General features: G+C 36.0%; 1 protein-coding gene across 3 annotated transcripts in view; it reads right to left on the bottom strand.

Annotated features, from left to right (window-relative positions):
* The window catches only part of LOC121367806 (mediator of RNA polymerase II transcription subunit 15-like), a 64,179-nt gene extending 49,140 nt beyond the window's left edge, over positions 1–15,039 (bottom strand). Inside the window, exons 1-2 of one of the 3 annotated variants that reach the window (XM_041492182.1) lie at positions 14,890–15,039; positions 1,402–1,489 (exon numbers count right to left, since the gene is read on the bottom strand). In XM_041492182.1, coding sequence (XP_041348116.1) covers positions 1,402–1,489; positions 14,890–14,948 — 147 coding nt within the window. In that variant the 5' untranslated portion in view covers positions 14,949–15,039. Of the gene's footprint in view, positions 1–1,401; positions 1,490–7,653; positions 7,996–14,889 lie in introns of those variants that run through there. The other 2 variants (XM_041492181.1, XM_041492183.1) reach the window with 2 other exon arrangements.
* Between the last annotated feature and the right edge of the window lie 64 nt (positions 15,040–15,103).

Genomic DNA, 15,103 nt, shown 5'->3' with positions numbered 1-15,103 from the left:
TAAGTTTCTCAAGCTTACAAAGAGGTGGATTTTGTGGGGTTACTCCCACCACAATCGCCAAAGTGTACATCAAAATGGTTGATTCTGCAAGGGACAGTTTATGAAAAAATAAAATGTATTTGAAAAAAATTGCAGCATACTGTTAGTATACTCATGAAAACATGAATGACTCTTAAAAAGTAAGTATTTGGAAAGAATTATGAGATAATGTAATACTGATATAAAAATCAGCACAGCAGTTTAATACCATAATTCAATAGTACGACAGGGCAATAAATGCTGGGCTCGAAATAAGTATACCCAAAATAAACATGCCCAAATTAAAACTTAATTTGTTTTGTTTAACATCACCACTAGAGCATCGGCTATTGGGTGTCACTCATTTGGGAATTTGACATATAGTCTTAGAGAGGAAACCTGCTACATTTTTTCATTAGTTGCAAAGGATATTTTATGTGCACCATCCCATAGACAGGATAGCACATACTACGGTCATTGATGTACCAGTCGTGGTGCACTGGCTAAAGAGAGAAATAGCCCAATGAGCTCACCGACGGGGATCGATACCAGACCGACCGTGCATCAAACAAACACTTTACCACTGGCCTATATCCCACCCCTTGCCCAAATTAAGTACAAATATTCCAACCACAAAATTTTCACTTCAAAAAACAACTGAATAGATATGTAACTTGAAATTCATTTCTGAATATCTACAACCCTTCAGCAGTTGTAATAAAATTGTGTTAAAAAGACCTTGCTGTACATGAAACAGACAAAAAAAACCTGTTCTTCCCAAATAGTGAGAACAAAAGCCCTGGGTAGGAAAACCTAAAATTGCTGATTATAATAGTTTTACAAATACATACTCACACTACTTTTTTCTTTTGACTGACCATCAAGCATCAATGAAATTACCTTCTGTGGGTTTACAGGGCTAATTTGAGCACAACGGGGACTTTTGTCTTTTCTGAGTGCAGAAAGGTTGTTTTAGTCCAGTAGTCATTAACCGCCAATGAAGAGTTGCATTTCAAATTATTTAATTTAATTAAACTTAACATTTCAGTGGTTTGAGGTGAAATATTTTGAGGTTAGCATGTTTGTAATTAATCTGGGCATGATTATTTTGAGCAGATATATTTTGGGATCAACATTTATCACTTTGACTTTGATACAATCTAATGCTCTGATTTACGGGAGAAACTAGACAATTTTTATAAATGTTTGTATTCCAATGTTTATTGTTATTAGCATTACTTTTTATAAAATAAAACCTAAAATTATTCCATCAAAATTGTCTTGTTCCATCAAAATTAAAACAAAGGAGATAAATAAACTAAAACTTTAACAATGTCAATGTTAGCAGACTAACAAAGCTTTGATAAAATAATTTACGTTTACCCGAGTTTTTGCCTTCATATAGACATGATTTTCCATCTCTACACTAGATCTACCCATGGTACTGGAAGACTGACGCATAGCTTCCTCACTGAAAGAAAAAAAAAGCAAATATTTATTACAAAAATATTATTTTAAAGTAGTGAATAATTATGCAGTCAGTAGCTCATATAATACACAAGAACCCTGTTATTTATATGAATGAATGAATGAATGAATGAATGAATACTTAACGACGCCTCAGCACAAAAATACACGTCGACTATTGGGTGTAACAAATGGTAAGTATATGAAATTATTATTTACGAGGTCTGTCCGGAAAGTATCCAGCCATTGTGAATATCTTGAGAACTGGTAATGCGATTTTGATGTAACTTGGCACACACTAAGCGGCGCATGTACTGCACATGCAAGATCATCCACAATCACGTGGCACTATTTGTTTGGCTGGCAGACTTTGTTGAGTGAGCATGGGTGCTGTGTTACTGTCGCATTCACAATGGCCGAGCAAATAGATCAGCGAATCTGCATCAAGTTTTGCTACAAACTTGGACATTCGTCTGTGGAAACTATTCAAATGATTAAGAATGCTTTCGAGAATGATTCAATTAGTGAAGCCCAAATAAAATTTTGGTACAGACGCTTTAAAGATGGCCGGGAATCCTGTGAAACGTTCTAGAAGGCCTTCATCAAGCAGAATCCCCGAAAATGTTGAACGTGTGTGGGCTGCAATCAAGAAAAGGAGTACTACATCAAAGCTCTTCGGCGGCTGAGAGATGCAGTAAAAAGAAAACAGTCACACCTGTGGGCAAGTGATGAATGGCAGCTTCATCACGACAATGCGCCCGCCCATTCTTCATGTCTCGTGCAGAGCTTTTTGGCAAAACCTCGCATCACCCAGGTCTCTCAGCCCCACTACAGCCCAGATTTGGCTCCCTGCGATTTCTGGCTTTTCCCAAAGCTGAAATCGCCGTTGAAAGGGAGGAGATTTCAGACCGTGGGGGAGATTAAGGAGAATGCGATGAAGATGCTGATGGAGATCCCCAAAAAGGACTTTGCAGACTGTTTTACAAAATAGAAGGAACGCTGGGAGAAGTGTGTGAGGTGCCAAGGGGAGTACTTTGGAGGGGATTAAGGCGGCATTGTCCTAGGTAAGCCATATATTTTTTTATTATATATGGCTGGATACTTTCCGGACAGACCTCATATATAATATGTTAACATGAACATCCAAGCATACTTTGAATTTCCCTCCGAGTGACACAACACAACCAATATACCTGCACAGACTATAAAGCTTACAGCATGACCTATTTTTAGCTATAGTCTGTTCCATAACAGTTATCAATGATTGTCCTATATGGCTAACGAACACTATTTGTGCTCATTTACACATTAATAAGACAACTTTTATTGAATAATTATCATAAATGTTGACATTGGCTTTTTTATATTGTCATTTTGTGTTATCCAAACTAAGGAGAGTGGAAGACCATTTATAATCAGTGTTCGAAATAAGCACATGTCCGTTTGTCCTGATAAGTGAAAATCTGCTCGGACAAGCAAAATGTACTTCAATGGTTGTCCAATGGACAAGTAAAATGTTCAGTGCAGTTTCATTTTGAGCAAAAATACAGTCCTTGTACTTGAATAAAACAAAACATTTGACAAGTTTAAATATTACTGGACAAACAGATTTTGCAAAGTACATGTAGAAACGAAAATATTCTGATTATTTCTATCACTGATATTTATCTCATTTGTATAATATATAAATTTCCCTGAAGACTATAATAGGAAGTGTTTGTTGTCTAGAACTTAAGAAAAGTCGGATCCATTACCTGTTGTTGTTTCTGTGAACATTAGCGATATAAGTGGTTGTTTTAATATTTGCTGCACATATTTATGTGCTGTCATGCACGCCAGTAAATACAGGGGAGTACCACTAAATATGAGCTCATTACTTGAGCTTAAAATATAAAAATAATAAAAAATAAAAGTTTGAAATAACTTTAAGTAGTAACACGTAATCAAAAACTATTTCATTGTACTGTGGTGGTGAAACAAACATTTTTAAAGAAAGATTTTAACTTTAAAAAATAAAGCAAATGCTTAAGTGTGCAGACTTAGGTGCCACCAGTGTATATCTCACAATCCTGGGAGCCAGTCTTGAATAGCGATCTTTTCCTTGGTTTCATGAAAAACATTTTGTGTATCTTCCGTTCTACTGGAGACACACAGCAAGGCTCGCTGGGATGGTGGTGGGCTCTACAGATTTGCAAACAGGGAGTCCTTATAAATATAACACTTATTTTTTTCAAAACCAAAATCACACACAGTCAAGTAACTCAAAAATTATTGATGTAAAGGTGTTTGACATCAAACATAGGATTGTTGTTGTATTAGAGCAGGAATCTACAACTGCAATTGCGAAAAAATTACATAGGTTGGTCTGACTGTAAGATGGCTACCAACTGTCCAATTGTCCGTCTAGCTCTCTTACTGTCGGAGTACTTCAGCTATGTAAATATATGATATGTTTTCAGTTAAAACTGCTTATTGTTCTAAAAACAATATTCAATATTTATTACAAGTTAGAAACATTTTATTATTTTATTTTCAAAAGAAGAATTTGATGTAAAGTATTGCACATTGTGTAGACCCTACACTACCATAAGGACAAAAACAGACGACCAATGATTTGAATGAAACTATTGAAAACATTTTTGTCAAAATTTAAAGGAAACAGCTGAAGGAAAACTTGGCATTCATGGGAGATTATCACTGGTTTTCACAATAAACTAGTGTAACTTTAGTCTTAAGTAAGGTAAAGTATTATTGTATATACGAAGGGTTACTAGTCATTTCGTACCATCCATTTCGTACCATAGTTTATGGCCATTTCGTACCATAGTCGTTTCGTACCATAGTGTTTTGGTCATTTTGTACCACAATCATTTCGTACCATAGCCATTTCGGACCTACTTTTTACCATCTCGTACCATAATGTTTGGTCATTCCGTACCATAGTGGTTTCGTACTCGGTATCTTATTTTTGTCATGGTATGCCACTTCTTATTTTTATTGTTGACTAATAAAACTTGACTTGTAAATATACCTTGTAAAGTGAGCACAGGTTTAAATGAACATACGTATGTTGCCACTGATGATCATTTCATATGATACGAGACTCGCCACCCCCCCACCCCCCATCTTATATAGGCTTATGTCCTTAGCCCACTGTCGACAGATTCTCTGCCTATGCTTGCCTTATTGCCGTTGGATAAACAATCGTTATAATCAACAGTCACGTCAGTATTGATGTAGAATATCACTGTGTGGTCTAGTCTATGATTAAGTATAACAAAATATACACGATCTTGAAATCATTATAACTTTATTTCACATTTCATAACAAAACACAGCACTATACTCAAGCTACAGTTAAAAACACTTTTAAAATCACTAGCGTTGCGGTGTCAGTCATCAGCGACATGCACCAATCTGGAACAGATTTTCAACAGGCAGTTGACGCTGATTTTCCCGTCACTATAAAGTGGCCAATTTTCTAAAAGCACCTGCACCCTTCCTCTTCGTGGGTAATTAAGCTTTTTCTGAGATCAGCTTGTCTAGAAGATCTTGATATGTTATTCGAACACAAAGTGCTAGTTGGTAATTAATATAATGATGGATGGAAATGTTTGAAGATAAAAGTAATAAAAGTAATATATCATCTTTTTCTTGTTATTTGTTTGTTTGTTTGTTTCTTTCTTTCTTAAGGGTGGAGATTCAATATAGCTGCATTAGCCTAATGTTTATTTTTTAAATCAGTAATTCGATATTTTACTATCTGCACAATAAATGATTGAGGTACGAAATGACCAAGGTATGAAATGACCAAGGTATGAAATGACCAAGGTACAAAATGACTAAGGTACGAAATGACCAAACAGACATGGTACGAAATAACCATGGTACGAAATGACTATAGTACGAATTGACCAAATAACTATGGTACGAAATGACCAGGGTACGAATGACTTGGGTACGAAATGGTAAAATTGGGTATGAAATGACTATGGTACGAATTGACTGGTTACCATACGAAGTATTGTTTTTAATATTATTTATATACTGATGGAAAGAAATAACATTAATAATAATCTTTATTTAAAGGTTACACAAATATTGTTGTCAGTCCTAAACATATGCATACGTCCGTTTCCGCCGTGTTTGTAAAATGCAGAACAGGACAGATTTTAGGGTCCGACTATTTAGCCCCAAAAACGTGTGTGTGTCTGTAACATCGACTACTGAACAGTCGAATTGATAAAGTGAGTAATGTCATAATTAATTAATTAATTAATTAATTAATTAATTGCCAGTGAAGACACTGAGGAATTTATTGTTGGCTTAATTGAATCAATGGATGGACTTTATTAATGATATCACTGACACATTCCTATAACATACATGATAGAGCTATTTTCCTGACATATTTTCATTTATTAGTGCCAGACTTACTGACACATATAACAGGCATTTAATTTTAATTATAAATGCATAAATTTATTACTCTGGTATAAATAAATATCGTTAACTATAAAACATTATTTAAATTTAAAGATAATTATAGTAGAGGTATTGAGACATACAGATATGTTTAATGTATAACATATTTAAATTTAATTACATCTATATCCCTCGACACAATTAGGCACGATGTCACACGTATAAAAGATACTTTTAAAATTTCCAATTTATTGCTGACATATATATTATTGCCCGTTGTCGTGTCGATTGATATAAGAATAAACATCTAAAGAAGCCCTCTGTCTTATAAAATAGGACAAAACATAAACCGCCACATTAACAAACAAACACATGAAAAAGAAATTACATAAATAACTATATACATTTAATTTGTCAACCAGACCTACTACAGTGAATATCCAAGTACACACAAGCAGCAATTGGGGAATTGGGTGTCAATACGCCCAGGCCTCCCAGGAGTGTATTAATGAATGCACTGCTCCCGGGTTGCTTTGGCGTACCGGCGTCACTTGTCCCTAGGTGTGTTGTTACAAGTATCGTGGTGTAGCTCTCTCAGCCCATGGGTGTTTTCTCTGGTTCGGCTTTCTTGCGATGGATGGGGCCTGGGGAATGGTGAAGTCAACCTTAGTTGCTTTAATGTCATTTGGAACTGGGATCGTCATCTTTGTCATCAGGAATTTTCTGAACAACTCTTCTTTTTGCTCGGAAGATTTAGTGGACCAGGTGTGAGGTGACATGTAAAACTTTTTATAACGGGGACAGAGTGAATAGTTGCCGTGGCCAATGAGACATCTGCGGAGGTCAACCATCTGCATTTTTACTTCTGTATATACAGCTTCTATGAAGTCTGGAGTTTTTTTTTGCTCGCTATTCAATCCCCAGTTTTAGTTGGTTGTTCATAGATTCGCTGTTGTTGTTTGTCCAAAGTCTTGTGTGTGTGTCCTTTCTGTGTGGTTTATTAACATTGTCGTGCAGGAGAGTCTTGATGCGTCCTTCAAAATAATTTACAAACTTTGGATAATCGTCTTTTGTTGATTTAATTATGTCATTGGCCTTGGTCTCAAAGTTGTAGCTGTCATTGGCCATCACTAAGCCGTCAGCGCCAAACATGCTACTCAGAATTCGGTTGCGGTCTGTTGTTGGGGCACCGACTTCATCTTGTAGATAACGTGCAACATTGTCCTTTAGATGCTTTGTGCACAGATAGCGTGTCGCAGTTGGAAAAACGTCATCCATGGCTTTCACCAGTGCTGCCTCCTCATCACTGCCAATGTTGATCTCTGCAGCAATGAGTTCGGTGCATATTTTCCGTCGGTGATGTGACAAGAACGTGTGGTAAGTCTCAAACGTTGCGTCCCAACGAAGAAATATCGGCCCCAACATGATAGGGTGATCTCGAGTTGTCGACCGAACAATTCGGAGGTTCTTGTAAACAACTGTTGTGACGAAACACAGGCCCATGTTGTATGTCCAATCTATTCCTACAAAATGATCAGACTTTGCTCCGATAAATGATTTCAGATCTTCCATCTGTTCGGTGGTGTAGAGAATGACAGCTGGTGATTTGCCTTTTGTGTGTACAATCTCTTGAACATAAGGATGTGTGTTGACCATGGAGTACACTTCCAACAATTCATCAGCGATGTTGCTTCTGTACTATTTAGTTGCTGCTTTACGAAGGTTAGTCTTTATGTCACTTACCTGTTTGATGCTTCTGGGCTCAAGCTCGATATTGCCATCGGCCTCTTCGCGCAGAATGTTGAATATCTTCTTGGGGCATTCATTCTTCACCCGGTCCTTAACTTGTTGTATCCTAACTGGGTTCGGCCTAATGTATGGAACTTTGCCTAATGGTGTTTTGATTGGGAAATGTGTTTTTTTATTGTAAATATTGTAAAGCGGGTTTTTTGGTATATTTACACTCAAAAAACTGTTTCCCAATGAAAAAGCGTCACTAAAGCAATACCTTTTGTTCGAAACACACCTGTTAATTGTGACTGGAGCTTCATAAACTCTAAAATCTGTTCTGTCCCGCATTTTTGAATGGGAAATGGGTTTTTTATTGTAAATATTGTAAAGCGGGTTTTTGGTATATTTACACTCAAAAAACATTTTCCCAATGAATAAATGTCACTAGAGCAATACCTATTGTTCGAAACATAACTGTTAATTATTTCGTATCGTACAATCCCGAAAGCTTCTCATCCAATACCGTTATGGTTTACTAAAAAAACTGATGTTTTCATTTCAAATCATTTATTTATATATGAATCATATAAACATGGCATGGTATACATTGGACAACATACATAATTAGAATATAAAATGGTAAGATCAGACACATAGTAATAGTAATGATGGCAATGATTATATACGTGTAATAATTGTGATATTTAACTTTAAGCAGGATATCAATACAAAAAAGTGTGGTGTCTTGGTGTATTTTTGGGGTATCTTGGGGGTAAATAGTCAGACCCTAAAATCTGTCCTGTTCCGCATTTTACAAACAAGGTGGATAAGGATGTATGCATATGTTTAGGACTGACAACAATATTTGTGCTTCATGTAAATTGTAAATCATATAATATTGATAAACTGTCAATAAAGTATATAAAAAAAAACTTATTGGATACGATTTTGGCAGAATTATTGTTTTTGTGAGGTATTTTGATTGCAAATAGGTTTTTTTATTGTAAATATGCCAAAAACCGTGTTTCATGATCACGATCTGCATGCATGCTCACGACCATAGGTATAAAATTAACAAAGACAAAGGAAATAACCGAAACTGCAGTTAGGTATTCATTGATGCAAACAACTATTGCTTTTCTACAAATTTACATCAAGATTTACTTCTGTTTAACTGTACTGTTTAATGTCCACAACGATGTCTCTTGACACGTGGGTGTCAGCTGACTCTGAAGCGTGACGTATATTACGCCAAGAGCTTTCCTCAGTTCAGCCAACGAACGTTCTTCCTAATGTTCGCGAACTATTTGATTGGTGTCTGTCGTGTCCATTTGGTTTAACGTGAAGCACACAAACCAGTGTAGCGAACGTTTTGTTTTCGCTCGGTCTGGCTGAACTCAGCCCTTGGGATAACCTGTACCACGTGACCAGCACAAGCCCGCCAACAATTAAAACGGGTGCGATCAATGGACCTCAAAGTGAATATCTAAAGAATTGCAGTTACCAAATGGAAGTGTGATAATGTGTGGTGAATGACGTTACGGATCACAGCTCCATTGTTTTGTATACATGTTACAAATTAAGCCGACACAGTCCTGCAGTTAAGGCGCTTACCAGACATGAAGGCGCTTACTTGGCTGGCTAAGGGAGCACGGGCTGTGTCAGCTTATCGCTCTAGGGAAACCCCTGAATAGAGGACACCTGTACACTTAATTGGTAAAGCAAACAGAAACCAAACAAGTTGAAAGGGAAGGGCTAAAGATTATCTTTACTGGGCATATTGTACTAAAAACATCCTGCGACATGTAGCATGAAAGGCATACATTATAGAAACAAACAATAACTGAATAAATAGAAATGCCAACGAATTATGTTACAAAAACATTTTTACCTTTGTAAATTTATGACACAGCAAAAAACAAATATGGGGTAAAATATATCTAATAATTTATTTAGCCCCCACGTACATGTAGTACACATTATTTAGTCCGTAGACGAAATGTACTGTGGAAATAAAAAAAAACAGTGGACGAATCGTCCGGAACTGATTTTTTGTAGTGGACGAATTTTCAGTGGTCGAATCGTCCGTGGACGAATTGTCCAGTGGACGAATCGACTGCATCCCATTCAGGCTTAGGTTTAGCCAATAGGATTAGTGATAGTATTAGCATGCATGCTCGCTATCTGTGTGATCTTTTATTTCTTTCCATCAGCATACTTTATTTTTTGCTTATTCAAGTTATTGAAGTTAGTCTTAGTTCTATGGGGATGCGGTGAACTCGTATGGAAACTAACTCGTATGAATGGAAAACTTGTATGGAAAACGAACTCGTATGGAAAATATAATGGTGAACTCGTATGGGGATGTATGGATATGCAGATATACTTTGATATTTATCTTAAATGTGTATTTTGACACTTGTTTTGTATACATGCTTCTTATTTTTGTCCCCATCAGTCAACTATTTGCGTATCAACCGCAGTTTGTGCGTCAACGGTAGTCACCTATAATCAAAACACGCATGTCATAAGACTTATTTCCTTGGAATATGCGTCAATAACAAATGCTGTTAAATCATTTATAAACAAATTAGAAAACATAAACGATGACTTTTTCACAAATCTTAAAAATCCTGTTTTCCCGTTTAAGATAAAACATTTATTAAAAGACAAAAGCGGTTGTAAACATATGTATGATATGTTAAATTCACAAACTGTCATTCCAAAAGCACAATTGAAATATGCAAATGAAGGATACATGTATGATACAAAGAAATGGGAAAAGTATTATGTTATTCCTTTTCGATGTGTAAAAGACACAACATTATCATGGTTTCAGTATAGAATAGTACACAGAATCTTAACTACTAATACATTTTTGTATATATGATACATTACGTGGATTCTAATGCTTGCGACTTCTGCAAAGCTTCATGTGAAAAGTTACATCTTTTCTTTGACTGTAAAAACAGTGTAACAAGGTTAACCACATTTGGGAATCAATATGAGAATGGATAATGACTGAAACAGGAATTGACATTATTTTTAGTCAAGATATTATGTTTGGTATGATCAATAACGAAAATAGTAACTTTGTAAATTGGTTGATTATCCACATTAAATATTATATCTACTGTATGAAAGTGCAGAAAAAATATATTAAATATCAATGGAGTTAAAAACATTTTGCAAAACAAGTTTGAAATAGAAAGATTTATTTTATATAAAAATTGCAATTACGAAATTTTTAATCAACAATGGACACCATGGCTTAATATCTTTGACTGAAACGTATTTCCTAACAATAGCTTATTTCAAATTCCAGGTCTTTTTCGTTTCGCGCTAGTATAGATTTACCCCCCCCCCCCCCAATGTATTTATTTATTTTTGTTTTGTTTTGTTTTGTTTGTTTGTTTGCTTATTTCAATATTTATCAATTTATTATTATGTGTTTTAACCATTTATATCTTCTTTCTTCTTCTCCTATATTTCCCAGTCCTTTCCATTATATGCGTCATAGCAATTTGTTTTGTTTTTTTACCAATCTTTAATTTATATAGAAACATTACAAATGCATTTATGTATCAAATTGTTATATATGACTATATAACATTATTATACAACAAATTAGATATATGTACTTGTATATAAATTATATTACTTTGATGTAAGGCCATGAATTCAAGGCTCCCCAACCTTGACATGGTCAGAATGGACTGGGGAAAATATTTAAAAAAAAAGAGAAAAAAAAAAGAGACTTATTTCCTGCGACAGAAACCGTAAACAATGCATGCATGTTTTGCGTTTCTCACTAGCCCAAACTTAAAAATCACTAGCCACAGATGTTGGGCTAGCGGATTTGTCGAACTCTGCATGAAAACTACATACAAGTTGCTATACATAATACACTACAGTATTGGATATAATATTTATCAGTTTGTAATTTCCATACGAGTTCACTGCCTTTTCCCCCATACGAGTTTGTCTTCCATACGAGTTCACTTGTGGATTTCCATATGAGTTCACTGCATTTTCCCCCATACGAGTAAGTTTTTCATACGAGTTCACCGCAAGCCGTTCTATGAATCTATCGAAAACAAAGTACGTCGATCTCGCCCAATGTCTATCTCGCCCGTGGCGAGATAGCCGTAAATCCTATTTCCTACTGGGCGAAATCACTGTACATTTTATAAAGGATTGGCACTGTTTAGAATGTTTATATTATTAAAATTAATTAATGTATAGACTTATTCTTATTCAGTGCATGTTGGTGTGGGGGGGTTTTAAAATGTTTTTCATTGATGATTGTGTTAGTTTATGTTTACACCTTGGCGAGATTGGGCGAGATCTCCGACATGTTTTTCTTCTGTGTAGAAGCTGGTTATGATGTAGCCCGAGTACTCTGACTGTAAGAGAGCTAGACGGACATTTGGACATAAACACGCTCTCATTACAGTCAGAGACCAACCTATGTCTTTTTTTGGCAATTCCTGACTACCAGACGGTAGGCAACGAGTCCCGCTCTAATACCACAACAATCCTATGTTTGACGTCAAATACCTTTACATCAATCATTTTCGAGTTAAGTGATACAAAAAAATCCACATATTAATCACAAATACACTTACTACAGAAAGAAACCCGACAGCACCCACATTCAGCTACGCTTCGTGACACTCCGTCGCAACAATTGCAAAGCTCGGCGATCTATTTCGAGACGTAGACCACGTGATCGCGCACTGGGCGATTCCGCCTTGTGCAGCAGTTACAGGGGCCGTCTCATATCAAGCGGTTATTATTTTCATAAACAAATCGTCAGTCAAAAAAGAACTTGTAAATCAGCGACAAATATCATTGTCGTACTGTTAACTGCCAATGCGTATCGATGGGTAATCTCATTAATTGTGGCTACATTCTACGCTGAAAAAAGTTCTAAACCTTTTTTTAAAACTCCCACACACCCTCTCGTTCTGAGTACAGTTTGTGGCCCTGATCAGAAATCGTGGTAGTGTACTCGAACATCAAACTGATATAAGCAGGTTAATTCCCGACATCGGACCTGGCAGTCATTTGTGGCCATACATGCATACGGCGAAACTCATCGCCATCGGTCCCTAGGCGTCAGCTTGTCTACTATGACGGAACTCCTGTCTACAACTGATCATTGAGTATTGTGTTACAGAATCGGTCTTTGTTCAGTTGTTGAAAACAATTGGGCTGTGTTCTACGTAGGTTAATTCATTGTCAATAATTATTAACTACCATACATATATGTGATTTACATTTGCTTGGATAAAACGATCGTTCATATGAAATTAGTTATTAAGCAAAACAGAATACTTACAACCAACCCAAAACAAAATTTGAACTATTTTTATTACTTAATTTACTAGTATCCTACCGCCTTTTTCTTCTTTATTTTTCTTTTTGCTTTTTAATGAGATATTACACCACAGTTTCACATTTGAGTCATTTCCGCATATTTCTTAGGGAGTGGGTTTCAGCTCAGTCGTTTGAGTGTTCGCGTCGCAGGATCGAACAACCTCGATGGATCCATTCAACCAATTGATTTCTTTGTCGTTCCAACTAATGCACCAGAACTGGTCAGTGGCCTGTGGGAAAGTACATATAAAAGATCCATTGCTAATGTAGCGGGTTTCTTCTCCAATACTCATATCAGAGTTACCAAATGTTTGACATCCAATAGCTAGTGATTAATTAATCAATGTGCTCTAGTGGTGTCGTTGAACAAAACAAATTTCAATATTTTTTAGTTTGATCTGAATAGCAAAACAACTATAAGATAAGTTTTAAAGATCGAATGAGCTATGCACCGATTCAATTTTGATTTTGCAGTAACAAGCATTGCCATCCTTCCCCTTAACGCCTCGGAATACATCTTATGATACCCCATCCCCTCAAGAGCGTTACGTAATTGTTGAAAAAAAAACAAAAACAACACACACACTCTACTACTGTACTAATGACTAATTCATAAAACATAAAATAATCAAATTAAATTACTACTTACTTTATCTTTCATAAGAGGAGGCAGTACGTAGCACATACTTTTGCCGTATCCTGTCGATAACACCCAAATGTATCCTTCAAATTCAAAATGGAATCAATAATGTGTAATTGTTTTGGTTTAATGACGTAATGAAATCCAAATTCATCCAAAACGGCATTAGCCAACTCTTCCATGTTGTAACTTCACTTGATATGAGACGGCCCCTATAACTGCTGCACAAGGCGGAATCGCCCAGTGCGCGATCACGTGGTCTACGTCTCGAAATAGATCGCCGAGCTTTGCAATTGTTGCGACGGAGTGTCACGAAGCGTAGCTGAATGTGGGTGCTGTCGGGTTTCTTTCTGTAGTAAGTGTATTAGTGATTAATATGTGGATTTTTCTGTATCACTTAACTCGAAAATGATTGATGTAAAGGTATTTGACGTCAAACATAGGATTGTTGTGGTATTAGAGCGGGACTCGTTGCCTACCGTCTGGTAGTCAGGAATTGCCAAAAAAAGACATAGGTTGGTCTCTGACTGTAATGAGAGCGTGTTTATGTCCAAATGTCCGTCTAGCTCTCTTACAGTCAGAGTACTCGGGCTAGTTATGATGTAACTAGATTGTATTAATAATGTTTAACATGTATATATTATTAAAATCAATTAATGTGTGCATGACGTTGTTGACTGGATACTTGTTTCAAGCTGAATTTTTTTTTTATTGGAATTAAGTCATAATAATAATTGTAAAATGGTTTCGGTCCACATATATTAAAACAGTTTTCATTTATTATTGCATTTAAAAAATATATTGTTTTGATAAAATTTACATATTGAACGAATTAAAAAAAATATATATAATTAATGGAATTTATCTTTTATTTTGACAGATGCAAATCTCGCGCAGCGCGTGAGCACGCTAAATATCATCATTTCCTGTTGAAATGACATGACGCACGAATATTGAGTACACTAAATGAGAATAAGTCTATACAGTATACATTAATTAATTTTAGTCATATAAAAATTTTAAGCATTGTTTATCCTTTCCTTTTGACTGGGCGAGATAGACGTTGGGCGAGATCGACGGGCTCCATCGAAAACACATGACGCCAGGATAAAATGGGTTTTTATAAAGATATATTTAGGGGAAACAGGGGAGGGCTCTTGCATACTTTGGTTATTACTTGGAACCCATTTCTAGTAAATGCATATATCGTTGTTATATTAACTTACATCTGTCCTACAACTTTTTGCCGAAAATTTGGCGTTCTCCAATCTTGCCCATCTGCCATTTTGTTACGAATTACTTCCCTTGGCACCTTCTACGGAATATTTCGGTCGATTACGACTTTTCCGAGTATCTGCCGAAGACTTCCCCGAATCGGAGCACCTCTGCCATGGACGAAGAATTAATGGATTATCCAACATATTATTATATATAATTTCG

The sequence above is a fragment of the Gigantopelta aegis genome, chromosome 3 (genome assembly GCF_016097555.1).
Source record: "Gigantopelta aegis isolate Gae_Host chromosome 3, Gae_host_genome, whole genome shotgun sequence".
Lineage (NCBI taxonomy): Eukaryota > Metazoa > Mollusca > Gastropoda > Neomphalida > Peltospiridae > Gigantopelta > Gigantopelta aegis.
The sequence above is the reverse complement of the archived record's forward strand: the minus strand, read 5'-3'. Positions and strand labels throughout refer to the sequence as shown.